Below are 26,814 nucleotides of genomic sequence, written 5' to 3'. Positions count from 1 at the left end.
ACTAACCAATCCCCAAAAAATTATAGCTGACATGGGCTAATTGAGTGACTATCAGTGACTGACGTATAAAGAAAAAACCTGCTGATACACAACCAGGCTGCCAGTTGCCCATGCCTGACCTGCACTGACTGAACTGATTGCAAATTACTATTGCAGGTGGGATTGTGAAACCAAACCATACTGTCAACTCACAAAACAAGTCAAATTCTAACATGTCAATGAGACTAGACTAGACTAGTGAATGGCTTTTCAAGATGCTTGCATACAATATCAATGGAAAATTGGCACACAAATTTGAGTTATGTAGTGAGGAAATTTGAGTTATGTAGTGAGGAAATTTGAGTTATGTAGTGAGGAAAAAAAGTTGAACCGTCTCTGGTTGTAGTTAATTATTTCTGAGCCATGATAAGAACATTGACACTGGCTCTGTAGTAAAAGACACAAGCAGCACCCTCAAAGGATCCACAGCAGGACGACATTTAAAACAATTGACCAAGGTAAGAATTACAGGCCTACCTGTCTAGCACCATGCGTCCCTCTCTGTCCTATTCCATATGGCAGGTACACTTGACATTTTTTCCAGGCGGTCTCATTCTGTGGTAAGAATCCCAGTTGCTGGCTGGTCCATTCTTAAAAGTTGACACACGCTTGAAAAAACTGTAAATGGCCATCCATCTGGGTAATCATGCTCTGCAAATGGAAATTAGTATGTTTGAAAGGAATATTACTCACCGATAATAGGCTACATAGAATACATAGATAATGAATCCTTTAGTTGATCTATCAAATTTGTCTTACTTTTTAAAAACTCTGCATTGTTGGTTTAGGGCTCGTAAGGAAGCATTTCACGGTAAGGTCAACACCTGTTGTATTCGGCGCTGTGACAAATAAAATATGATTTGATTTGATGAATGTAATGTTGCTCTCATAAAATGTCTTTAAGCACGCCGGAGACGTTGGCAACATTTTTTGTGTCTACACATGTGAAAACAGCGCATTTCTATGATCTGTGATTAAAAAGGTAAAAAGGTTTAAAAAATGCTTCTCTGTGACAACACAGGGTAGAATTTAAAGTGAATAAACAGTTATTTCCAAAACCTGTAATGAGTCTCTAGCCAGAGGGGGGGGGGGGGGGGGGGGTTCTTTTCTAGCTCCCCACGCAACCGCAAATATCACAGTGTTTGAAAATCACTGTTTTAAAATGTTTTAAATTTTGATGACGTCATCAGGTTGAACTTTATAACTGTATCTTTCTTTCTACAAAATGTAGGAATGTCGGGACAAATTCAGCATTTTAGCTAAGCCTCTAAATTGAACGCACTTCACCTAACCTTTGTCGTTTTAGTTCCCCTAACCTTTCACATAAATTATCCTAACGTTTGTTGTTAGCTCACCTAACCACCAATGTAAATTCTCCCCATAATTCCCCTTTGTTGTTAGGATGCAACAAACGACCCGGTCTCTCAGAGGAAGACATATGGTACTATACGTCCTCCAAGACCTATGATGAGTTAAATCATCCAATTCGCATGCTATCGTACTATGTCCTCTAATTCATAAGATATTGAACGATTGGTAATCCATTCATAACATAACGTAACGTAACATATCACACCACACTGAAAAAATATATAAAAGCAACATGCAACAATTTCAAAGATTGTTCTGAGTTACAGTTCATGTAAGGAAATCAGTCAACTGAAATGAGTTCATTAGGCCCTAATCTATGGATTTCACATGACTGGGAATACAGATATGCATCTGTTGGTCACAGATACCTTAAAAAAGGTTGGGTGTGGATCAGAAAACCAGTCAATTTTACCTCATGGAGCGCGACACATCTCCTTTGCAAAGAATTGATCAGGCTGTTGACAGTGGCCTGTGGAATGTTGTTCCACTCCTCCTCAATGGCTGTGCGAAGTTGCTGGATATTGTCGGTAATTGGAACACGCTGTCTTACATGCTGATTCAGAGCATTCTAACATGCTCAATGGGTGACATGTCTGGTGAGTATGCAGGCCATGGAAAAAAATGTCAGCTTCCAGGAATTGTGTACAGATCCTTGCAACATGAGGGTGTGCATAATCATCCTGAAACTTGAGGTGATGGCGGTGGATGAATGGCACGACAATGGGCCTCAGGATCTCATCACGATATCTCTGTGCATTAGAATAAAATGCAATTGTGTTCGTTGTCTGTAGCTTATGCCTGCCATAACCCCACTACTACCAACTTGGGGCACTCTGTTCACAACATTGACATACACACTGTCTGCCATCTGCCCCGTACAGTTGAAACCAGGATTCATCCGCGAAGAGCATACTTCTCCAGCATGCTAGTGGCCATCGAAGGTGAGCATTTGCCCACTGAAATCGGTTACGACGCCAAACTGCAGTCAGGTCAAGACCATGGTGAGGATGACGAGTCGGCAGATGAGCCGGTTTCTGACAGTTTGTGCAGAAATGATTAATTTGTGAAAACCCACAGTTTCATCAGCTGTCTGGGTGGCTGGTCTCAGACGATCCCGCAGGATGTGGAGGTCCTGGGCTGGCGTGGTTACACGTAGTCTGTGGTTGTGAAGCCAGTTGAACGTACTGCCAAATTCTATAAAACGATGTTGGAGGTGGCTTACGGTAGAGAAATTCACATTAAATTCTCTGGCAACAGCGCTGTTCGACATTCCTGCAGTCGGCATGCCAATTGCACACTCCCTCAAAACTTGAGACATCTGTGGCACTGTGCTGTGCGACAAAGCTGCACATTTTAGAGCGGCCTTTTATTGTCCCCAGCACAAGGTGCACCTGTGTAATGATCATGCTGTTTAATCAGCTTCTTGATATGCCACACCTGTCAGGTGGATGAATAATCTTGGCAAAGGAGAAACATTTCTGGGATCTTCATTTCAGCTCATGAAACATGCGACCAACACTTTACATGTTGCATTTATATTTTTGCTCAGTAAAATGGAGTGTCACAGATTTACATACAGAATAATACAAATTGCCCTGAGACCACATTGGAAATCCATACTTTTTAATCCACTTTTGTCAAATTCAACCACAGACCATGTACTTGTTTCTGTTTCTCTAATATGGCAATTCAGAGGGAATACGCATTTGCCAATTGAATCTCAGATTACATTATGTAATCTACGTTTTAGAGCCCTTTTAGAGTAACAGAAACGAGGAAACGGTCGGTGGTTGTATTTAACGATAGATTCATAAGAAAATATGGATTTCATCAAACAAAGACAAGCCTGACTTTAAACGGGACAAACATAGGTACATGGTAAGGGTTTAAGATTTTACAGCGACTCGATGTAGTCAGAGCTCCAGTCTGCCCACACTCATCGCTACTCAACTCCCTTGTACTTGTAAATGGAGAGTGTAGATTTCCTCAGCTAGCCCTAGTTCTAACCCAGACCGTCTACATCACACAAGTGCATTTGCATGTGACAATTTGATGGGATGCCGTATTGAATTTGCTCTATTGTTTACAGTTTTGTTGGTGGCCGACTCTTTGATATGTGCACATTTTACAGAGTGTGGCTTAATGGCAGTTTGCCTCCAACCACTACGCTGCAGTTAGGAAAAGCTAGATTGATTAGTCCACAAATTAACATTCTCCCTCCCTAAACTAATTTGCTATCCTGGATCTCTTTCATGAATAAGTCCATCCAACTAACATTTCTTAAATAAATAGCTATTCCTGTATTAAATCTACCAAATTCAATAGACTTAATTAAAATAAATTCAGTAAACATTTAGATGGAATGCAGTAACTGTGTCACTTACCCTACTAGGATGCTTTAAACATAATTTAATAAAATGGCAAAGGAACCTCTGCAAAGCCACTTAACCTTGTAAAAGCCTTGCATACACATTACGCTATAGCTTCTTTAGACAGGAATAGATAACAATTGATCTGGATTTTCTTGCAAATATGTGATCACTCCATCTAAGTTGTTATTGGGTGACTTCACTGGGTCACCATTAATTGCTTTTTGTCATGCTGGTCTCACTTGTCATTCGATGCAAAGCTCAGGGGCCACTTTTTCTTTTGGATCCCAAGAAGCTGACAGAAGTCAATATTGGGCGACAGTTATCATTCTGGCCAAGATAAACATCTTTATGGGTTTAGTCATGATGTAGTATGCTTTACTCCAAAATATATGAGCTGTGCTGTTGCTCAAAATCTTCTGTCCAGAAAGTACAGCATTAGACTACATGCAGCACTATGGGAAAGACCCATATAAGAGGGAGAAAAGTGTTTTTGAAATAGTTCAATACATGGAAATTAAGATTATTGACTCAGAAGCTAAGATTCTAATCCTCTTCCCCCAGATGTTCACATGTGTTGAAAAGGTATTTTGTGAGGGAGTGAAGGCACTACTACTTCTATTACTAGTATCCCAGTAAGGCCCTGAAGTAAACGTTGCTGTCTTTCCAAGGGTCCAGCATGATGCCTGAGGTACAGGAACAGTCTGAGGCTCTCCCAGAGCTGACCTCAGAGCCCATCACCGGAGTTGTTGTGGTGGCGTGCCGAAGCAAGGCACCTGCTGAATACTCTGTTGTGAGTAACTTCTCAGAGCTTTTTTCATCATTCACTCCTTTAGACTGAGGATACATTATTAAATAAAAGCATATAGCTTATCATGGAATGTGAATGGATTTTACCATACTTCGCTCAGCATTTTCCACTTACTTTGAATTCTACCCAATTTTGTAGGCAAATCAATTGCATTATGCATATGTTGTGAAGTAGATGCAGTATGATTTATGCATGATGATTTATGTATAAATTCTATATTTTTTGTAATCAGTGATTAATCAAAACCATGCAGGTCTTTATTAATATTACATTTTTTGGGGAACTCAGTCAGGGTCTTACTGTTTTGAGTCAGAATAGTAGAATACACAAGGTGCAATTTTTTAATTTGGTTGTGCATCAGCAGTTTTTCTCTTGATATATCAGTCACTGACAGTCCCTCAATTAGCCTATGTAAGCTAAACATTTTTAGATTGGTAAAGTAATCTAGCCAGCTATCTAAACTGGTTGTAATCATGGTGGAATTACCGACTGGGCATGCAGGGCACGTGCCCAGGGGCCCTGACCTCCAGGGGACCTCCACTGATTTTGTTAGTTAAAAATATATATATATTTCACCTTCATTTAACCAGGTAGGCCAGTTGAGAACAAGTTCTCATTTACAACTGCGACCTGGCCAAGATAAAGCAAAGCAGTGCGACACAAACAACAACACAGAGTTACACATGGAATAAACAAACATACAGTCAATAACACAATAGAAAAGTCTATATACAGTGTGTGCAAATTAGGTAAGATAAGGGAGGTAAGGCAATAAATAGGCCATAGTGGCAAAATAATTATAATTTAGCGATAGAGTGTGATAGATGTGTAGAAGATGAATGTGCAAGTAGAGATACTGGGGTGCAAAGGAGCAAAAAAATAAATAACAGTATGTGGATGAGGTGGTTGGATGGGCTATTTACAGATGGGTTATGTACAGGTGCAGTGATCTGTGAGCTGCTCTGACAGCTGGTACTTAAAGTTAGAGAGGGAGATATGAGTCTCCAGCTTCAGTGATTTTTGCAATTCGTTCCAGTCATTGGCAGCAGAGAACTGGAAGGAAAGGCGGCCAAAGGAGGAATTGGCTTTGGGGGTGACCAGTGAAATATACCTGCTGGAGCGCATGCTACGGGTGGGTGCTGCTATGGTGACCAGTGAGCTGAGATAAGGCGGGGCTTTACCTAGCAAAGACTTATAGATGACCTGGAGCCAGTGGGTTTGGCGACGAGGATGAAGCGAGGACCAGCCAACGAGAGCATACATGTCGCGGTGGTGGGTAGTATATGGGGTTTTGGTGATAAAACGGATGGCACTGTGATAGACTGTATCCAATTTGCTGAGTAGAGTGTTGGAGGCTCTTTTGTAAATGACATCGCCGAAGTCGAGGATCGGTAGGATAGTCAGTTTTACAAGGGTATGTTTGGCAGCATGAGTGAAGGATGCTTTGTTGCAAAATTGGAAGCCCATTCTAGATTTAATTTTGAATTGGAGATGCTTAATGTGAGTCTGGAAGGAGAGTTTACAATCTAACCAGACACCTAGGTATTTGTAGCTGTCCACATTTTCTAAGTCAGAACCGTCCAGAGTAGTGACGCTGGATGGGCTGGTGGGTGCGGGCAGCGATCGGTTGAAGAGCATGCATTTAGTTTTACTTGCATTTAAGAGCAGTTGGAGGCCATGGAAGGAGAGTTGTATGGCATTGAAGCCCGTCTGGAGGTTAGTTAACACAGTGTCCAAAGAAGGGCCAGATGTATACAGAATGGTGTCGTCTGCGTAGAGGTGGATCAGAGAATCACCAGCAGCAAGAGCGACATCATTGATGCATACAGAGAAAAGAGTCGGCCCGAGAATTGAACCCTGTGGCACCCCCATAGAGACTGCCAGAGGTCTGGACAACAGGCCCGCCGATTTGACACACTGAACTCTGTCTGAGAAGTAGCTGGTGAACCAGGTGAGGCAGTCATTTGAGAAACCAACGCTGTTGAGTCTGCAGATAAGAATGTGGTGATTGACAGAGTCGAAAGCCTTGGCCAGGTCGATGAATACAGCTGCACAGTATTGTCTCTTATCGATGGCAGTTATGATATCGTTTAGGACCTTGAGCGTGGCTGAGGTGCACCTATGACCAGCTCGGAAACCAGATTGCATAGCGGAGAAGGTACGGTGGGATTTGAAATGGTCGGTGATCTGTTTGTTAACTTGGCTTTCGAAGACCTTAGAAAGGCAGGGTAGGATAGATATAGGTCTTTAACAGTTTGAGTCTAGAGTGTCTCCCTCTTTGAAGAGGGGGATGACCACGGCAGCTTTCCAATCTTTGTGGATCTCAGACGATACGAAAGAGAGGTTGAACAGGCTAGTAATAGGGGTTGCAACAATTACGGCGGATCATTTTAGAAAGAGAGTGTCCAGATTGTCTAGCCCGGCTGATTGTACGGGTCCAGATTTTGCAGCTCTTTCAGAACAAATGGGGGAGGCTTGGGCAAGTTGCTGAGGGGGGTGCAGGGCTGTTGACCGGGGTAGGGGTAGACAGGTGGAAAGCATGGCCAGCCATAGAAAAATGCTTTTTGAAATTCTCAATTATCGTGGATTTATTGGTGGCGACAGTGTTTCCTAGCCTCAGTGCAGTGGGCAGCTGGGAGGAGGTGATCTTATTCTCCATGGACTTTACAGTGTCCCAGAACTTTTGGGAGTTTGTGCTACAGGATGCACATTTCTGTTTGAAAAAGCTAGCCTTTGCTTTCCTAACTGCCTGTGTATATTGGTTCCTAACTTCCCTGAAAAGTTGCATATCGCGGGGGCTATTTGATGCTAATGCAGTACGCCTCAACATGTTTTTGTGCTGGTCAAGGGCAGTCAGGTCTGGAGTGAACCAAGGGCTATGTCTGTTCCTGGTTCTAAATTTTTTGAATGGGGCATGTTTATTTAAGATGGCGAGGAAAGCACTTTTAAAGAATAACCAGGCATCCTCTACTGACGGAATGAGGTCAATATCCTTCCAGGATACCCGGGCCAGGTTGATTAGAAAGTGTTTTAGGGAGCGTTTGACAGTGATGATTAGTCATTCTCACTCAGATATCATATTAACATGGCATTCGGCATAGCAAAATGTGTAGAATTGACGGAAATTAGCTTAAAAACTGCTAAAACTTGTCAATGTAAAAATTTTACTTTGAAACGGCAACACTTTCTCTACGTCCCATGGCAAAATGTATAGAATTGAACTCAAATGTTTTTCTCTCCACCGTCAAGAGGGCGGCCACTCAAATGTTTTGCCACCTCTTAGGGCCCCCAAAAGGCTAGGGACGGCCCTGAAATCATGTTCTTAATAACATTGTTGTATTGTTGTGGATTCTACAATATTGTCTTTGGAGGGTAGCCATGAAGCACTTGGGCATGTACTTGGCTAGCACTTGTGAGTAGTGTTAAGTTTTTTGTGAGCGGAATTGAATAACTAACTAATTCATGCAGTTTACTTTGATGATGGAGATGATTACTGCAGGCTTATTTGTTGCCATTAGTCCTTCAGCCGTACCAGAGGCTATGGTTTAACAACCCTTGGTGGATGCCCCCCACAGTTCTGGCACTGTGTCCCCATGTTTGTTGAACACTCTCACAGTAAAGAGGGGTTGCCGGCTGTTTGGCACCCCAGCGAGTTTGAACAATCTGGTTGTGAGAGAGAGGAAAGTGGGACAGCGATATCACTGGCCCGTGGGAGCCATGTTTGTATTTGTGAAAGAGTGAGAAGTGAGAGAGCTAGAGAGAGAGAGAGAGAGAGATGGAGAGAGGAATGTGTTTTGTGAATTTAACAAAGCACAAAGCGTACACAGTGATATAGCCTGAAGTGGGCTCAAGGGCAGATCTCTGTTCCTTTTCTTTCTCTACCCTCTCTCTTTTCTTTTTCCTTCCTCTCATACCCTTCTCTTTCTTCCTGCTCCACCCCACACAGCCCAACTGTTGTAATCTCTGGTGGGTGTTGGTGGGTTGGCATTGTGACGGTGCTTTGCATACTGGCATTGGGACTCCATGCATGCCACATGCCAGTGAATGAGAATGAGACTTCCTGCTTGGTTTCTTCAGTAGGATAGATCTCTATGTTGTTACAGAAGGGAGTGGAGGTGTTGCTTCCCTTTGGTCGTCTGCTTATGTCCATTTTTAGTCATGTTCTTTTACTGTTCATGTTATATTCTAGGCCTACTTTTGTTGCTTCCTTTTTCTGAATTCATCTTCAACGATGACTGCTTTTAAGAAATACATTTTATGCCGTAGATCAATGAGCTGATTACCGTAATTGCTGGACTATTAAGCGCACCTGAATATAAGCCGTACCCACTGAATTTTTTACAAATATGTATTTTGTACATAAATAAACCGCACATGTCTATAAGCCGCAAGTGCCTACTGGTACATTGAAACAAATGAACTTTACACAGCCTTTAAACGAAACACGGCTTGTAACAAAAATAAATAGGCTTTAACGAAACACGGCTTATAACAAAAATAAAAAATAAATAGCAGTAAACAGTAGCCTACCAAGAAAGTCAAACTTCATTGCGGTGGCGATTGTTTTGGCTTTCAGTCGGATCTGCACAGTTCCAACGTCTTATCATCTACTCATTAAGGCCAAGCTCCCGTGCAGCAGCTCTATTTCCTTTTCCAACAGCCAGATCGATCGCCTTCAACTTGAAAGCTGCATCATATGCATTTCTCCGTGTCTTTGCCAAGATGAGGGTGACAAAATGACTACCGTAATCAGAATGATGGCAAGTTTGAGCGCGCTTGATTTACGTCACATTATGTGACGGTGCTCAGTTTTTTGGCGGCATGAATCTTGTGAAAAAAAAAAAAAACATAAATTAGCCGCGTCATTGTATAAACCGCGAGGTTCATAGCGTGGGAAAAAAGTAGCGGCTTATAGTCCGGAAATTACGGTAACTCTTTTGCTCTCCACTACGGTGCACTCACATCTCTGAACTTGAACAGGTTGTTCCTACGCAAGAGAGCAGGCCCAGATCAAACACTGTTCCACAGGAATCAGGAGCATTGCTCAAGCTGTAGCAGCCACCCCACATCAAACAGCTTAAGCAGGCAGTGACACAGACACTTAGGGCCGCAAAGGGAAGCTGTGTGTAATTCAAATTTGCCTGAGCCTATAACATGCTACCCTCATGAACACATTAACATACGTTTATTTGAAGGAGTGTGGCGCTAGCCTGAGATCTGAGCCCACTGTAATTGGCTAGGGCCTCCGCTGAATCGGTTTACCAACCTCAGATGGGTACGGTTAATCGTTTAATCAAATATTCGAATGGACGTTAGTATTTGATAACTTCAGTGAGTTAGTTTTTTTTCTAAAAAATGTTTGGGTCTATATTAACAATCAAAAAGCTTTGTCTAAATGTAATTTAAATGATCATTGTGACATTGTGACCTACAAGGATATACCATGACATTTGATATTCTTAATTTAATAAAACAACAACTTTTGAATGTAGTTTTTGTAACACTTCATTGAGCAGTCTGTCCGCTGTTTATCTCTGCGATGTGCATTTGCGTCATTTTGATTGGTCAAGAAAGTCAAGAGTGTTTTTTTAATGTATTTTGACTATCCGGATATCCTAAAATGTCACTATTTCAAATGTCCATCCCTAGTAGCAGTAGCCTTTCATCTGCTTCTTAGTGCTCTCTCTCATTATAACCTCAATGACATTCTCTGTCTTTTGAGATCTGTCATAGGAAATACCAGTACTCCCAATAGACTTACCTATTCCATGACAGTTTTTATTCATTTTCATTTGTACAGATTTTGGGAATCGGCAGTTGGATATATCAGTCAATCAGCCGACTTGATATGTGTACATGAACATCCAAATGACAAGATCAGATTTCAAAGATTGATTTAAAGTCAGATCCTGTGATTCCTCTGATCTTCAGACTTTTCGTGCAGCGGAAACACTTCCAGCAATGAGCTCTGTTGGAAGATGGGAGCCATATTACAGTAGATAGTAAAAAGAAAATAGAGAGTAAGTCCACCAAAACTTTACCCCTTTACCTCTCCCCCTGCGGCTCTGCGGGTGGCAATTCACATTCTGGGCGCGTCGCCCCCTGCTGCCGGAGCTGTGGCAGGATGACGCCTGAGGTGCCTCCTAGGAGCGCTGTGCCCTCGTTACTCCCTTGCTTGACTTTGGGTTTCACACAGCCAGCCCTTTGTTTACGCTGACAGGATGCACTGGCTACTGACCTGGAAAAAGTGGCCAAGACGGGTTGTCTTGTAAGGAGGTGGGGGCTTCTGGTGATGTATGGGCTCCTCATGGGACTGCGCCCGCTTGAGATGCCTGCATCTCTCTCTTTTTCTCTCTCCCCCTCTCACCTTCTCTCTCTTTCTTTTTCTATTTTTTCTCTCTCTCTCTTCCGCTCTCTCTCTCTCTCACACTCTCTCTCTCGCACTCTCTCTCTTGTTCACTCTCTCTCCTCCCTCTAGTCACTGGTGGTTTTGCATAAGTCTCTCCCTGCCATGTTTTCCACAGCCAATTGCTAGGGTCATTCATCATTATTGTCAGGATGGTAATTTGTGTGGGTGGGGGCAGAGATCCAGAACTTCTTTGTTTGAATGAACCTCATTAAATTGAATCGTCTTTGTAAAGGATCCTCTCTGAGAATAAGTCTGGCAGTCATTTTGGTGATTTACCGACGATGGCCAATGTAACATGACGTTTCAGCCAAGCTTGTTTGCTGGTAGCTATGGAGAAATGTCTGACTTACTCATGTGAGGGAAGTTTTGGCTTTATCATTGTTGAGTGCATGCACACTTATAGATATGCTGCCCACACTGTCCTTCATAGCCTTTTCTATGATGTGCCTGGGCTCTTGTGCATTATGTTGCCATATTCAGGCACTTATTTTATTTTTCCTCCAAATAATACCTCCCCATCCCCATCAGGATCTTTTAGGAGCACAGTGAACTTTGCTTTTCCTTATTAGAGCAGATCTTTGTCAGGTTTTATTTAATCAGCCCTATTCCAGGGGATGATATTTTCAGCCACCTATTTGGAGGCTAAGGCTCCATCTTTACCCACACAGGGCACTAATGAGATGGAGCGCTAGAGCAGGCGACCGTTAATTAAGGGAAGTATGCAAGAGAAGAGGCAAAAAGCAACACGCTCACAGCGTACATACATTAACTTTATCCCACCTCATGCATGTTCTTTCTCCTTGTTGTTTTTCTATTCCTTTTTTCACGTAGGTTGCACAAACAACAGATGGCTCCGACGCCGACCTGTGGAAGGACGGCTTATTCAAATCCAAGGTCACCCGCTACCTCTGTTTCACCAGAGATAATGTAAGTGGAAATGTAAACTTCTCAATTTCCCTATGCATCATGCAATAACACCTCATCCCTAACACCTTTTTTGGCATTGGTTTGCTTGGTTTGCCCTCTCTAGCGTTCTCCTGTGCAGCACTTTGATAATTGAAAGTGCCATAATGTTCAATGAATTTTAAAAGTCTGTTTTTTTTATTAATGTAAATACCAATATGAACCTTTGATTATATGATTGCATTTATATTATTGATGTGTGATATCTTGGTGGGCTCCCAGGATTATATCGTTGATGTTCTTGTGTCCTCCAGAGAGGGAGATTTATGATTATTCATAGTATTACAATGAGCTTTTATTTAAACTATTTCACTTTTTCCAATTAACCTTGTCCCTGTAGAGAATCTGGATACCTCCCAGTGATTCTTCAAAGATGATGCACACATCAAAAATGTTGTTCCCTTTATAAGAAATTACACTTCAAAAGGCCAGTTCAATATGGTTGGAAATGGGGCACCTATTTAAAATAACAGTAATAACTTCTCTGTTAATTGAGCTCTCCTTGAACGTTCTCTACATATCAACTGGTAGGCAAATTTTCATGGTCTTTTTTTACACTTAAAATTTGAGAATAGAGAACACCAATTATCCTGCTATAAAGCCTACAGTAGATTTGATAAATGACCATGAAATAGAAAACACTGGGTATCATCAGTATCAGGATTTTTCTTCACCTTTCTTGCGTTACAAAGTGGGATTGACATTTATTTTTAAAAAATTAAAAAAAATCCATCATTGATCTACACAAAATATTCCATAATGTCAAAGCTAAAAATGTTATTCTGCAAATATTTACAAATTAATACAAATTAAATAACTAAAACATAGTTGTTGCATAAGTATTCACTGCCTTTGTTCAGGCATGCCTAAATTAGTTCAGGAGTAAAATGTTGCATAACAAATCACGTAATTAGTTACATGGACTCACTCTGTGTGAAATAATAGGGGTTGACATGATAGTCAAGTATTGAATTTCAGGCACAGATTAAACTACAAAGACCGGGGAGCTTTCCGAAAGCCTCCCAAAGAAGGGCAGTGATTGGTAGATAGGTAACAAATCAGACATTTCATAACACTTTAAGCATGGTCAAGTTAATAACTATGCTGTGGTTGATGTATAAACCTCCCAGACACATCAAAGATATAGTCATCCTTCTGAATTGAGCTGCAGGACAGGAAGGAAACTCCTCAGGGATGTCACCGTGAGGCCAATGGTGATTTTAAAACAGCTACAGTGTTCAATGGCTGTGATGGGAGAAAACTGAGGATGAATCAACAACATTGTAGTTACTCCACAATAGTGACCTAAATGACAAATTGAAAAGAACAATATAATATACAGAACAAAAGGCACTGAAGTTATACTGCAAGAAAACATGGCAAAGGAATGAACTTGTTGGCCTAAATGCGAAGCTTTGTTTGGGGCAAATCCAACGCAACACGTCACTGAGTAGAACTCTCCATATTTTCAAGCATGATGTTGGCTGCATCATGTTATGGGTATGCTTGACATTGGCAAAGACTGGGAAGTTTTTCAGGATAAAAATAAACGGGATGGATCTAAACACAGGCAACATACTAGAGGAAAACCTTCTTCAGTCTGCTTTACAACAGACACTGGGAGAGGAATTAACACTCCAGCAGGACAATAACCTAAAACACAAGGCCAAATCTACACTGGAGTTGCTTACCAAGAAGACAATGTTCCTGAGCTTTGATTTAAATCTGCTTGAAACTCTATGGCAAGACTTGAAAATGGCTGTCTAGCCCATGATCCCCAACACCTTGACAGAGCGTTAAGAATTTGAAAAGTAAAATGGGCAAATATTGCGCAATACAGGTGCAAATCTCTTAGAGAGAGAAGACTCAACACCCTAATTGCTGCCAAAGGTGTTTCCAACATTAACTCAGGAGGGTGAATGCTTATCTAATCAAGGCATATTAGTTACATAAAATGTAACAGTGTTTAACTATGCTTACTATGTTATCATTTTGAAACTTAAACGTAAAGAATTTGAACAAATTCAGATAAATATATGACATGGGTTTACTCCATTCATCTGACTGATCAAGTTAATGGTCCTACATTAACCAAGCAATGATTTGGGACCTATACAGTACATGTACATACTTCAGCCCAAAAGACTGATAATATGTCAACAGGATTGTAATGATTAGACAGACATTTCAACCTTTGTTCCTCCCACAGTTTCTGTCAGTGTCTCAGTTTACAGCCTTGCGGTTGGAGTTAGAGGAGGTCACTTTATCAGTTGAATGAATGCCCCATTGAACAGTACTCGACTCCACCCTTAGAACATTTTATACTGTCAAACTCACACTTTTCTTTTATAAAACTATGATTTTACCTCATGCCCACATTTGTAGACATAATAGCATTTTTGCAAGCAATGAATTATTTCTCTGTGTTCACTCTGACATATCCTCGTGACAAATCAATCATTTGTGGTTGGATACTACTACTAATTCTGAAAATAGTTCCATTAGAATCCTTGTGAGAGTGGTTGAAGCCAGCCCTTGTAAATGCACCTCTTAACGGCTGCCTGCCTGCCTGCCTGCCTGCCTGGGACGGATCTCAGTCTGGTCCACAGTTTAGTATGTGTCACACAAATAGCCTTGCCCATGTTCCTGTGTATTATCTTAAAATGTGTGTCCACTCTGTTTTAAAGACTTTGGCACAAATAAAACATGACAGAGCCATCAACAAAGGCTATTTTGTCTGCCAGTCAATGTAGCCCCCTCTGTAACTGTCGGTGACAAAAACAGATTCTGCAAAATTAGCCACTGAATTACGTTGAAGGAAGTAAATACTTTGTGATTTATACTCTAGGTTGGAGGTAGATGGCCCTTTTGTCAGGTCCTGATGGGAAAAAAACATCTGAAGAAAGGGTTTCATGCATAGTAATAACATTCATCTATATTCCACCCTAAGTCAGAATAAAAACAATCAATACAACATTTCTCTAACGGTGATGACTGCTGGGCAACAGTAGTAGTGGAATCCAGATTTTCGGACGCGCCAAGTAACGACTCGGTCACCCCACTCTCCATTGCCGCTGTGTATTATTGCAATTTACTACGGCGAAAAATTGAAATATAATGACTGGAGGCTGGGAGGCTGAGAAGAGTCATGCTTGAAAATGTCAACTAAACAGTCCCTGATTGTTTTTAACCAAATTTTGATGAACAGGCAATCCGGCCTGCCTCACATACAACCCCGCTGTTTCCCTCCAAGGCTTGAGAATGATTGCAAGTTCACAGATGCATTCTCATTTTTAAAAGAAGCTATTATGGAGTAATTACTTTCACCAACGTGTCAACTCCTCTCTTTAGAGACTTCCCAAGCTTTTAGGAAATCATTGATTCAGTTGTCTTTGTAATTTCTTTTCAGACCATTACAAAAACGGAATAACCCTTACACTTTTGTAATAAGAAGTGGTTCTTACAATCTATTACATCTGAAACGTGCATATGTCATTTTGAATGTTTTCCTGTACATTAGAGCCAGTCGTCAGATGTGCTCCTTGACATGAGGTTGATTGATTTGAAGGACACTCTACCAGAGGGCTTCATACCCATCCAAGAAACAATAGACACCAGTAAGTAAGCATTTCCCCCTAAACCACAACCGTACCTCTGAAGGTTTTTCGGGCCCCTCACTAGCTTTGACTTTGCTTTAATCAGCCTCTGTGGAAGTCCTCTGGGGCAGCTTAGCTTGAGATAGTGAATGTTTTATGGGTGCAGGTTAGCTTAATTTATGATAGTCTGTGGGAATAAAAGAAACATTTTGCCCTCGAGGTACACGGGAAGAGAATCATGAGTCATTGTTTATCTCAGCTGGAGCTGTGCTTTTCTTTATGAGGGGCTTATTTATTTATGTATTTATTTGGGGAGAGGACGAGTGGATGGGGGTTATCTAATATTAATGAAATGCATTCCCCAATGCTTTAGTGCTCTTTGAGTGCTATGTATTCCCCCTCACTATCCAGGCCTTGAAAATGTAATAATATTGTGGTGTGGTGAGTGAGTGAGGAACAGATGTTTATTATTTTTATTATCATCACATTTACTCTACACGTTCTATCAGTGGTTGGAAATAAATGGGGGAGGCACAGAAGTAATATGGGCAAGCATGGTTATGTTTTCTAGCTGGAATGAGGAACAGAAAGATGATGTGTTGTTGGGTTATGGTTTAATGTAATGTTTTATTACTTTATGTGAATCCATGTTTAGTGTATACATCTAACGTGATGTATGAAATGTTACCATGCACATCCAGTAAAAAAATACATTCATATTTGGCAGCATATATTGTGGCTACTGTACGGGTTAGCATTTGTCTTTCGTTTTCTAGTTATCATTATTGGATTTTGTCGGTGCTTAGCAGTATTCTGTGTGTTTATAGTTCATATCATTATTTTATGCATAGCCGTGACCAAGAGATGAATTTGGCCTCTTGTTCATGATCCCTAATATGGTCTGTCTCTCTCCTTGTCCGTCAGAGGAGCCTGCCTTGAGGAAGAAGAGGCTGTGTATTAGGCTTGGCCTACGCCTAGCCACAGAGACTGCTGTGTGTGACATCCAGATCCAGGGGAAGTCCAAGCACACCCGTCCACACTACACGTGTATTGGGTGAGTGGACGGACCTGTAAAAGCAGAAGGAATATTGTATTTAATACCTGACACTCATAGCATTGTTTTTTGACATGCAGTTCTGTGGCAACGTGCGCATTAGGTTTTCATTGATTTTGCATAGTCTCCAATGAGCAGGATCCCTATTTCCCTTCTCAAAACATACTTTGCCTGCAGCCTGCTAGAGGCACCTGCCTGGACATAAACAGTGCACAGTCTGTCAGTAGTACCTCATTTCACCACAGGTATGCAAGAGAAACAAAGTGCTCACTCAGTCTTCTGCTCCGATCATCCACATGTCTGCTGTTTATCAATCATATTTGAGCTGTACTCTCATCAATTATGTCATTGAATTAGAATAATGGATTTGGTCTTGGAATCTTTTTGGAATGTCCTTGTGACAGTGTTGCTCATGAATTTAGGAGTTTAATTTCCCATTTGACTGGTGTGTGACTCTTGTTTCTACAGAGAGCTAAACAATATGGACATTTTGTATCGAACGGGAAATGTGCATCCATCCACCGAAACCGCTATCTACGACTCAATGCCCAACACCACAAGGTACATACCAAGTTCCTAATGAGACTTTTATAACCAAGCATCAACACCCTCTCTCTCAACTTTTAGTTCAAAAGGACCATGCCATTGTTTTGTGTTTACAGTATTTGGAAACATGAGTCCCAAGTTCAGATTTGTCCGTTTTGTGTTCCTTTAGGTATGTTTGTGATCCATTAGTCAGTCAATACCTCTTGAGTGATGTAGTTTATTACACACAAGTGATTGACAGTTCATACTCATACAGTACATGTTCTGATAGCTGTGCCTGGTCAGAGAAAGCAGTGAAGGAGTACTGGAGAGAAAGGGAAACTAGACAGGATCCCCTGAATGGGAACATAAGTTCAACGAGGGCTGAACTCCTGCTATTTGGTCTCTGTCTCAAGTTGGAGAGCCTGTTCGCTCTCTGACTGTGGTGACATTAGTGCTGTTGTACTGTGCAGACAAAGGGGAAGAAACGTAGCCTGGAGAGAGAAAGAGAGAAACAGCTGCAGAGGAAGGGAGGGGAAGACAGAGGCAGGTAGTGCAGAGAGCTCCACCATGCCATACTGTTGCTGTACCGTACCCCCATCCTCAGCTGCTCTGTCTGCCCTGCCTGGGGCCCACAGAGAAGGAGCAGGCCTTTGTACTGGGGCCAGATCCAACAGCCTAATTATTTATTGTAATGAAGTACTGGGGATTTCCAGAGCAAATTGTAAGTAAACAATCAAGATTCCTTTTGAATGGCGGTGGAGAGGGGGGCATGGCAGGGGTATCGATGGGCTTGCCGGCTTGGAGTGCTGCTCCTGGAATGTTCGAAGCTCAATGTGGAGAGCAGTATGAAGACTACTCCACTCCACAGCAGAGGTCAGAGTGAAGGTGGCCAGACTGATGGAGTGCTATTCAAAGGTGAGACTGTTCATATGGCTACTGGTGATGAGAGAAAGCTGTTTGATTTAAAGGCAAGGTATGAAGTGCGCAAACTATGATTTGAGAGGAGAGACGCACAAATCAGAGTTGTGTGAATCGCGAATATTTGGGGAGCAGATAGTTAATAATGTTTGATGTCTCGAAACGATGGAGAAAGCCTAGGCCGTGTACCCTCTCAACTGTTACCAGTAATCCTTAGCTCTTTTGAAGCCCACTTTCAAGTCACTGAGGCGTTGGGGGTAAGAATAAATTGCACCTCGAAGCATCAAACCCCCTTCTGATGCCTGCTGAGATCACAGGCTCATGTTTTTGTATTAACATTAACAGATTCATGTCACAGCTTGAGAGCCTTCCCTTTAGTTCCTTTCCATCCACAATGCACAGACACATAGGAGCAAGATGATATACTGAATAAGAAACTCTCGCCAGCCAAGGTAGACAATGCCATTTTATGAAGTGAATATTGCTGGCATGTTCTTTGTTGGCTGCTCCAGACTCCTCATTATAGACAGATAAACAACCAACCCATGGAATGGCCACACTTTCATTACACTGAGTACCTTGTGCTACCATACATTGCAATATTTCTGGAGTGTTTATGAGGCATCCCACTGGGCACAGATGTCAATTCAACGTCTATTCCATGTTAGTTCAACGCAACGTCATTGAAATGACGTGTTAACAACTTTGATTTCACTTTAAGGTCTACACCTGTTGTATTCGGCGCATGTGACTAATAACATTTGATTTGATTCAACCAGTGTGTGCTCAGTGTCATATGAGCGATGTTTGATTCAATCAGCCAAAATAAGTATGTCCATGTTTTTGAACTACACCGGCAGTTAGTATCTGGTAACTGTCATTCTGAAAACTTGTTTGCATCACTTGAACTCTTTCCTCATCCATGTTCAGCGTCTGAGAATTCCCTCCTGTACACTGTGCTGTCTTGGGGCTATCTATAACAACTTTATGGCCATTTGAGAACGGCACCCCTCAAATGTAAGTGCCTTTCACAGTCAGTGGAAAATATGTTTTAAACGCAGTCAATTTTGTGTACATTTTTTATGACCCTTGTAATTTTGAATGCTGGTGATCCCTTACAAATGTTAGGTTGCCCCAGGCAATGTGAGCTTGTTAGAGTTGTGCTCTGACTTAAACCACTAAGCCACTTAAACTTTTGTCAGCATTTAAAGCTGTCAGCATCTAGGTCAAAGTTAGTGTACTTTGGTACTGAATTCTGAGTGGTTTTCCTCCATTTTCATTTGATTTGTACAACCAATTAATTTGTTTAGAAGAATAATATCGTATGACCATCCCCTGCACGTGCTTGGCCTCCACTTCAGTGAGTGCCATAATAGCATCCAAGAACAAGCAGACAGGCCTTGTTTTGAATAACCTGAGCCTTTAGCTAAACTGAAGAGAGCTGTTATGTACTTTTTCTGATCAGTTTCGTCTGGAACATCCTTACTTGCTGCCATGTCCCGTTTTAAATTATTGCTTTGGCCTGGTGTCAACCACTTCAGCTCTCTTTCCATCTTGAGAGAAGCCAGTCAGCCACTTCCTGACTCCCTTATGTGGAAAAGCTGTGCTGTCCTGTCAGGCTTTTAATGCATCCACTACAGCAGCCCCCTCTCCTTTCATCTACGCTCCTCCTTTCCAACGCTGCTATTTGTTCTCCTGATAAAACTGTCATTGCTAAGGCTGATATCTGACCTCTAGATGGACTGGTGGCATAAATTAGCCTTGTGCTAATATTGCAATGTCTTTTTTCTCCTGCATAATCAAGTTTTTTTTTACATTTCTCTTGGAATAATAGCCTGATGTACTGTATACCTGGACACTTTTTAAATCAAATGGCCTAACGATAAAAATGTTAAGGCCAATCATCTTTTCCACACCGTAACATGACCATATTTGTATGATTTGCGGTTTAAAACATTATTCATAAAGTAACTGTCTGATGGGGGTCAGGAAATATAATTGAATGCCACAATTGACATGGATGCAGTCTCCTCTAGCTTTTATATTGTCCTTTCCTCTGCTTTTGACACTTTCCACAGTGTCCCAGCTGATATGCGGTGGCATTGTACCTGTCCCCATTCCTCGCTGCCTAACCAGCACTGTACCATATTCTTGAGGGAGGCCATCATTGTCTGTGAGTGTGCTGTTTTGACAGAGCCCCCAGCCATAATGACATCGTCAAACTTACTGAAAGCACTCTTTTTCTTTACTTTGTGGAATCCTAAATAAGTTGGCAAATGTATATCTCAAATCAAGCAAATGGATGCAGAACGGTGCCACAAACGAGAGAATCATCAAGTGAAACCTGATGCGCTCCGTGTGCTCAGAGATTTTCCTGTGAATTCATGCAGCTATTCTTTTCAGCACCTGACACAAACCTTAAAGGAAGATAATGATGGGTGAGAAAGCAGCCCCTGCAAAGCAGGACTGTCTGCATATTGAGGAAGGTGTGGAGATGTTGTCATGGAAGAGGCTGGATGAGTGTCAAAACAAGCGCTCCCAACTCCCTCTATGGCAGCTCAGGCTCTTCCCTGATATTCTTTTTTTATCCTTGTCTTGCCTCTCTGCAGACTACTACTTGTCTGTCCACTGTCTAACAGATGTTCTCCTCTTCTTTTCAGATTGACAGCTTCATTTTCTTTTACCTCATTTCTATCTCCGACCACACTGAACAAATATATAAAACCATAAATTGATATTAGGATTTAGACAGCTAATTGATCTTATCAAGCAATCAGCAGTACTCTAGTTTTACTTAGAACATTTTGACTTGAAGATGTGAGCCAGCTCAAAGTGGATCAGGTTGTTATTTATGCATATGGCTTTTATGCATATGTGTTTGTGATTACATTCCGCATCGATTTTATTGGGCCAATGGGCTCCTGAGTGAAGTTGTAATTGTTTAAATCTTTCAGGCTATGTTCCCAGTTTTACAGTAATTTAATGAGGAACTACATTGTAATTAAATATTCAAATTAGGAACAAGTGTCAATATTCCTCTCGTTGCCTAGAATGATGATTCATTGTAGTCAAAACTCCAGTGGCCAACATAATCTGAGCCCAACTGCTACCGTTGATTACATAGCAATACACTTGCCATGTTTTTATTTTAAGAATTAGACTTGATTTGCCACATGGTACCCTATATCCAGTATACCCAAATCATGTCTAGAAATCCCAGAATTTGGAATAAGACAGTTCTTTGGGGTTTAAGTTTAATATGAAAATGGAAACTCTTAGACCCCTTACTTTATACTATAACAAGAAGATGCACTTTATGTGAGCAAATTGCTGATTTCATTCAATACAGTTCTTCGGTAGATTTTATGTTTGCTGATCATTTCATTGGTCCATGAAGGTTTGTTGGTGTGGGAGGTTCAACCATGCTCTATTCCATGGCAATGTTTGATCTTCCCATGATTTCATTTAGCGGCAACCCATCATTTCATTATAAAGTGCTTTGTTTTTGTACCAGGAAAGATGCAATATTGAGTACAATAGTTTTCAAAGGCCACCTAAACATATCTCCATTTTGACCTTATCAAATTGATGATATTTGAGCAAATGGATGTTTCAAAGTAGGTTTTCTCTGAATGCTTCATTTACATTTGTGTATCTCAATGGATCTGTTCATTGTTCTATGCTATATCATGAACCAAACCGCTCAAGCGCATTTCTTCAAAAGAGCATCTAAACAATCTCCCTTCAGTTTATCAGTGTTTGTGAAATGTCTCACTGCTTGGAGAGGCATGTCCCTTCCCTTTTCAGCATTGGAGTCAACCTTTGCAAGGTAAGGGAAGTCTTCATTAAATGTGGCAATCGGTTCCACAAGATTGATGCCAACCTTTTAAAAATTCACCATTGGCCTGGATTTAAGATGGCCAAATGCTGATGTAAATGAACAGGGGAAAAGTCGACCCTATCATGGCAAATAAATCTGAGTTGCAAGCCTTAGCTCATAAATACCCCAACCTGTCAGGGAGTTTGTTTTATTGTTTTTGATAGAAATGATAGCATTTATTTATCTAATCAAAAGAGATAGAAATGTAGAATGGCCACAACTCATGCAGTGTTGCCATCAGAATATGCGGATGTGCAGATATGTCGCTAGTCTTTTGGAAATGAATTTTTTAGCCCCCTGAAGATGATTTGTCCTAACTGCAAATGGGCAAATACACGTAAACATACAGACAATACACAACTACAGTATTTGAGTTATTTGTTTGAATCCTTGTGACCCTAGCTAAGGGTATTTAAAGTTCCCATATTACATGAACACCTTGCTCAGCATTACCCTACATTTGGACACACTGTAGCCTATCGCTATATCAGAGTTCTGGACAAACTCATTTTAACTTCAATGCATGTTCAAAGTCACATTATGCAGCTCTCTTGAAGCTGAGAAATAATTTGCGCTTGCTGTGGATTTATCGATCAGTAGGGCTTAGTCACAGGGTGTAATTCATGATAGCTTGATTGATGAGGATTGCAATCTTATACGGTTTGTTAGCTCCAACTGCCCATGAAGTGCATTGCATGCTGTTTTTTTGTAATGCAAGCCTGTAGTATGGTAAAACAGACTTCCCTTGAGTAATATAATTTATATTCCTTTAGCACTAACCAGGCCCTAATCCCAGACCCAAACCATTAAAGACCTACTAAACCCCCTGGGCAGCTCACGTACAGGTTAGCTTTTATTTCATGTCTCCATATCCAGCCCCTTTTCTGTCAGGTGTGTCTTGTCCTGATCAACGCGCTGTCTGACTTGAAGAGGGTGGGGGTGTCGTCATGGGGATGATGGGGTTGGAATCGTAAGATCCTGCCCCAGTGAACCCCTTTTTCTCCTGACACTGAATCCACGCCTTGGCGTTCTTCTCCAGATCTCAGAGAACATGTCACCTTCAATGTTGTGGTACACTTGTCTGACGTGACATGGTGCTTTATCTCCTCCAGGCAAATACCTGCAGCGCTCCCCACCAGCCCCTACAGGAGGAGCACAAGCAGGCCTGACACAGAGAGCTCCGGTCTCTATACCATATCAGGTAAACTGTATCTTTACTGCACCAAACTCAACTACACATAGGGAGTCTCACTGTGTATGATATGGATTGTGCAAATTATACAGTATGGTAAGGCGTCTTGCAAATGCTCTGAACTAAATCAGTTTAGCTCTCTCACTGTGCCCCAATCTGACCCCCAGTGAGCTGACTTAAATTCCTATCACTTCTATTCATTGCAGAATCAAGGTGTTTTAATATTTCTAGCCATATGTTGTTATAAAAGTATTTAATCTCCACCAACGTGTAGATTGCTCCTTTGGTAATTGATCTATGCACACATTCCATGTCTTTTATCACAGACGTGTAAAGAGCTGTGCTTATCTGAAAGAATGAACAGTGCTTCCCAGAGGAGCTCAGCATTACACTCAAGAGAACGTTTAACAGCTGTCAAATATGATTCATCACATGCCACGCTCACATTTACCTGCAGTTTTCTGCTGTAGGAGAAATGCAAACTGAATGCTCTTTTAGTAATAATAGAGTGGAAAGTGGAATGAAATTGATCTGGTCTGGAACTTAGTTTAAACTTGGCTTAGTCTATGGAGTCAGAACTTGCTGAAACACCGTAGTGTGGGGTGGTGCTTCTCCAGACGAGGAGTGTGGAGAGTAGAGCAGGCAGGTTTTATCCAGCTGGAGAGAGACACCATGTGGTGAGGTTTCCTCTTGTTCCACAGTGGCGAGATAGCGGGGCTGTGGCATGCACTTATCATCCCAGTTATCCCTGTCACACACTGACCGTGTCCTTACAAGTTTTTAACGATAGTCAAGTCTACCAGTCCACTATTATATGATCTCACACAAAGTTCATAACATATAATTACTGATTTAGGGATAATTTTTGTTCTATGTTATTTAGAATGATAATGTTACTGTTTGTAATAACTATCTACAGTACCTGCTACCTACATTGGTCTGGTCTGTGGCCTTCCATGTGTTATACCTCTGTTAGGACAGTATTTGAGTGACAATAAGAACCATAGAGATTCAGTACACTGCCAGCAATCATCATTTATCAATAGAGGCTGTGCTCTATAATCATACGAATGTCGTTGGTGTCTGCTCTTTTATCACCATGTCACAAAATCTCCAGCCCTGCTCTCTTTTTGAATCACTTTGTGGGGTTTGAAGAGAGGGGTTCATCTTCCCAGTCATACTGTACAAAGACTTTCTCTTTCAGCTTCATTTGTCTTGAAAAGAGAGCCTTCCAGCCACACATTTAGATTGTGAGAGGCAGTATCTTTCCTCCTTCGTTAACAGTGTGACGACCTGCAGACCAAGTGTGGGGTCGGAGCAGACGACAGGTTTGTGTTAATTGTGAGCTGCGCGGTGTGTGTGGTGTGTTGACAGCTGGCCAGGTTCACGTTGGTCTAAAACCATGTGCGCTCTGTCAGGGTTGTACAGGAGCCTTCTTTAGGATTGATGAATTGCCTGCGTTCTTGATTAAACCCTCCGTCACTTCCCAACAAAACAAAAAAACGAGAGGGGAGGAGAGGCAACATGTCTGGGAAATCTGTCATCTTCAGTCACTTTATGTGGAGATGTGATGTGCGGGCGCTTTGACATTTATAACCAGAATATTAAAAACTGATTCATATAGATTTTTCAAGCTTCTCTCACTTGACAGTTCAAGCTCATTTTGACAGAGATGAAGTTTTCACAACAGCCCCAACCTTTTGTTTATTTCACCTGTATCTCTTTGATCCAAGGCAAGTTTCTTTGCCAATTATTTCCTATACTATTGACAGGGGAGCAAGTTATTTCTGGTGCATGTAATTATAATGAAATGTGCATTTATGAAATGTGTTAGGAAATGTATTGTATTGTAACAAAATGCATCTTCAAAGGTATTTAGCCTTCAAACTCAACTCTGGACCTCGAAGCCAGTTCCACTGCATTTTGTTTCATTGTTCCCCTCTAATCAGGGACTGATTTAGACCTGGGACACCCGTTGTGTGCAATTAATTATCAGGTAGAACAGAAAACCAGCAGGCCCCGGACCTTGTAGTGTAAGAGTTGAATACCCCTGGTATATAGTATTCTATTAATTTACATAATTAGAAGTACTCTTTTATTTCCCTTTACTTCACTATATAGCATAAAAAGATGATGGTGTTTTGAATGGAGTTCATATACTATTTGCTTTATTGTGTATCCATTGAACAGCATGTCATATTTAGCAGACATCCTAGTGATAAAAAGTAATACATTAACATATCTATTACATTAATCAAAAAATCCTGACATTGGCCCAGATATAACGTAATATGGAGTGCAATTATTTCCTAATCCATTAAAAGAAGTTCAATTAACTGACGGGAGACAGTTCATCCATTGGAGGAGAAAGAAAAAAGGAAGATTCAAAATTAACTTGGGTTTGCAAAATATAATGGCAGAAGGATGACAATGATTTTTGATTTTCCGGAACGATATTAGAATCCTTATTAAACTTTGTGCATCTGGAAAATGCAATGGGGCTTTCCAATTAAAGCGCCACTTTACGCTGTTTAATAATACCCTCATAATATTATATCTTATGAAATGACAGGTGAGTTGGTGTATGAATAAAACATAAAGCCCCGTAATAAGAGACAGTTGTTGGGGGGCTTTTAAATGCTCGACATAATTTGCATATATTAATCTCCTCTTTTCAGCCTTATCAAGCATTCCACTGTATTTGAAGTTAAAATAGTCGTGACAGGCAGGGGTCTACGCTTCGTTTTTCCAAGGATTTATTACTTGTATAATTCCGGATCTTTAATAAGCCAATATGACTGATCCTATGGGTTTTGTGGAATTCAGTTAATTGTTCCAGATGGTGCTCACTGATTATACAAAATTACTTTCTTTCTCCTCTTTTTCTCCAACTACACCATTTTTTGATTGACTAACATTGAGAAAAAAGATTATTTTTGGCCCAGCACTTTCATTAAGAGGCTTCTCATCAGGTTTCAAACAAAAGTTCCATCTTATCTCCCTCTGTGGTGCTGGGCTTGCAGGCTAGCCTCTGCAGAGGGAGGAGTTCAGCCCCGCTAATCTCCAACTGTAATCTCAACCCGCTATGATGTATCTCCACAGCCTCTGCACCAGTGTGGTTATATTTTATAATAACAACATTCTTTAGGCTGAGGGATTAAAAAACAACCTCTGCCTAGTGACACAAAAGTCATTGGCAGGTTTTTATTATTCAATGGCCTTGTGGCACCTCTGGTGGGTCATTAAAACACTAACCAGAGTGGTGTTTTCCTCTCATGTAAGGCATCCATCCAAAGGATCCTGGATCAAGTAAATTGAGCCAAATTAATCTTGCGTGGATATTTAATGGGGGGAGGTATTGGGCAGATTTACTGCTGTGTTTTAATTTAGATGATACAAGATTTGAAGTATGCAATTCCTGTACGATAAAACGTTCTAAATGTCTGAAACAAAGCCAAAGGGTTCGGCTTGCATCAAGGCATGAAAAACTGTGACGTGTCTTCTCTAAAACCAATTAATGATTTATTCTTATGGTCAGTGTGGAGAGAGAAGCAAGAGAGTGCTTAAGCATGCTTACACACACAGTGAACATCCCCAAAAGATGGTGATCATTTTACCATTTTGGTTATCAGTATCTTGAATATTACAACTATTTTCTTTTGTCAACACATTTTACCTAGATAG

General features: G+C 41.1%; 1 protein-coding gene across 2 annotated transcripts in view; it reads left to right on the top strand.

Annotated features, from left to right (window-relative positions):
- The first annotated feature begins 221 nt into the window (after window positions 1-221).
- Window positions 222-26,814, top strand: part of LOC120063198 (multivesicular body subunit 12B-like) — a 38,621-nt gene continuing 12,028 nt past the window's right edge. The window contains exons 1-8 of one of the 2 annotated variants that reach the window (XM_039013415.1): window positions 222-497; window positions 4,344-4,364; window positions 4,451-4,572; window positions 11,831-11,926; window positions 15,483-15,579; window positions 16,483-16,612; window positions 17,081-17,173; window positions 23,051-23,139. In XM_039013415.1, coding sequence (XP_038869343.1) covers window positions 4,459-4,572; window positions 11,831-11,926; window positions 15,483-15,579; window positions 16,483-16,612; window positions 17,081-17,173; window positions 23,051-23,139 — 619 coding nt within the window. In that variant the 5' untranslated portion in view covers window positions 222-497; window positions 4,344-4,364; window positions 4,451-4,458. The remainder of the gene's footprint in view (window positions 498-4,343; window positions 4,365-4,450; window positions 4,573-11,830; window positions 11,927-15,482; window positions 15,580-16,482; window positions 16,613-17,080; window positions 17,174-23,050; window positions 23,140-26,814) is intronic. The other variant, XM_039013414.1, reaches the window with a different exon arrangement.

The sequence above is a fragment of the Salvelinus namaycush genome, chromosome 18 (assembly GCF_016432855.1).
Source record: "Salvelinus namaycush isolate Seneca chromosome 18, SaNama_1.0, whole genome shotgun sequence".
In the NCBI taxonomy this organism is placed as follows: domain Eukaryota; kingdom Metazoa; phylum Chordata; class Actinopteri; order Salmoniformes; family Salmonidae; genus Salvelinus; species Salvelinus namaycush.
Note: the sequence above shows the minus strand (reverse complement) of the source record. Positions and strands in the feature narration are given on the sequence as shown.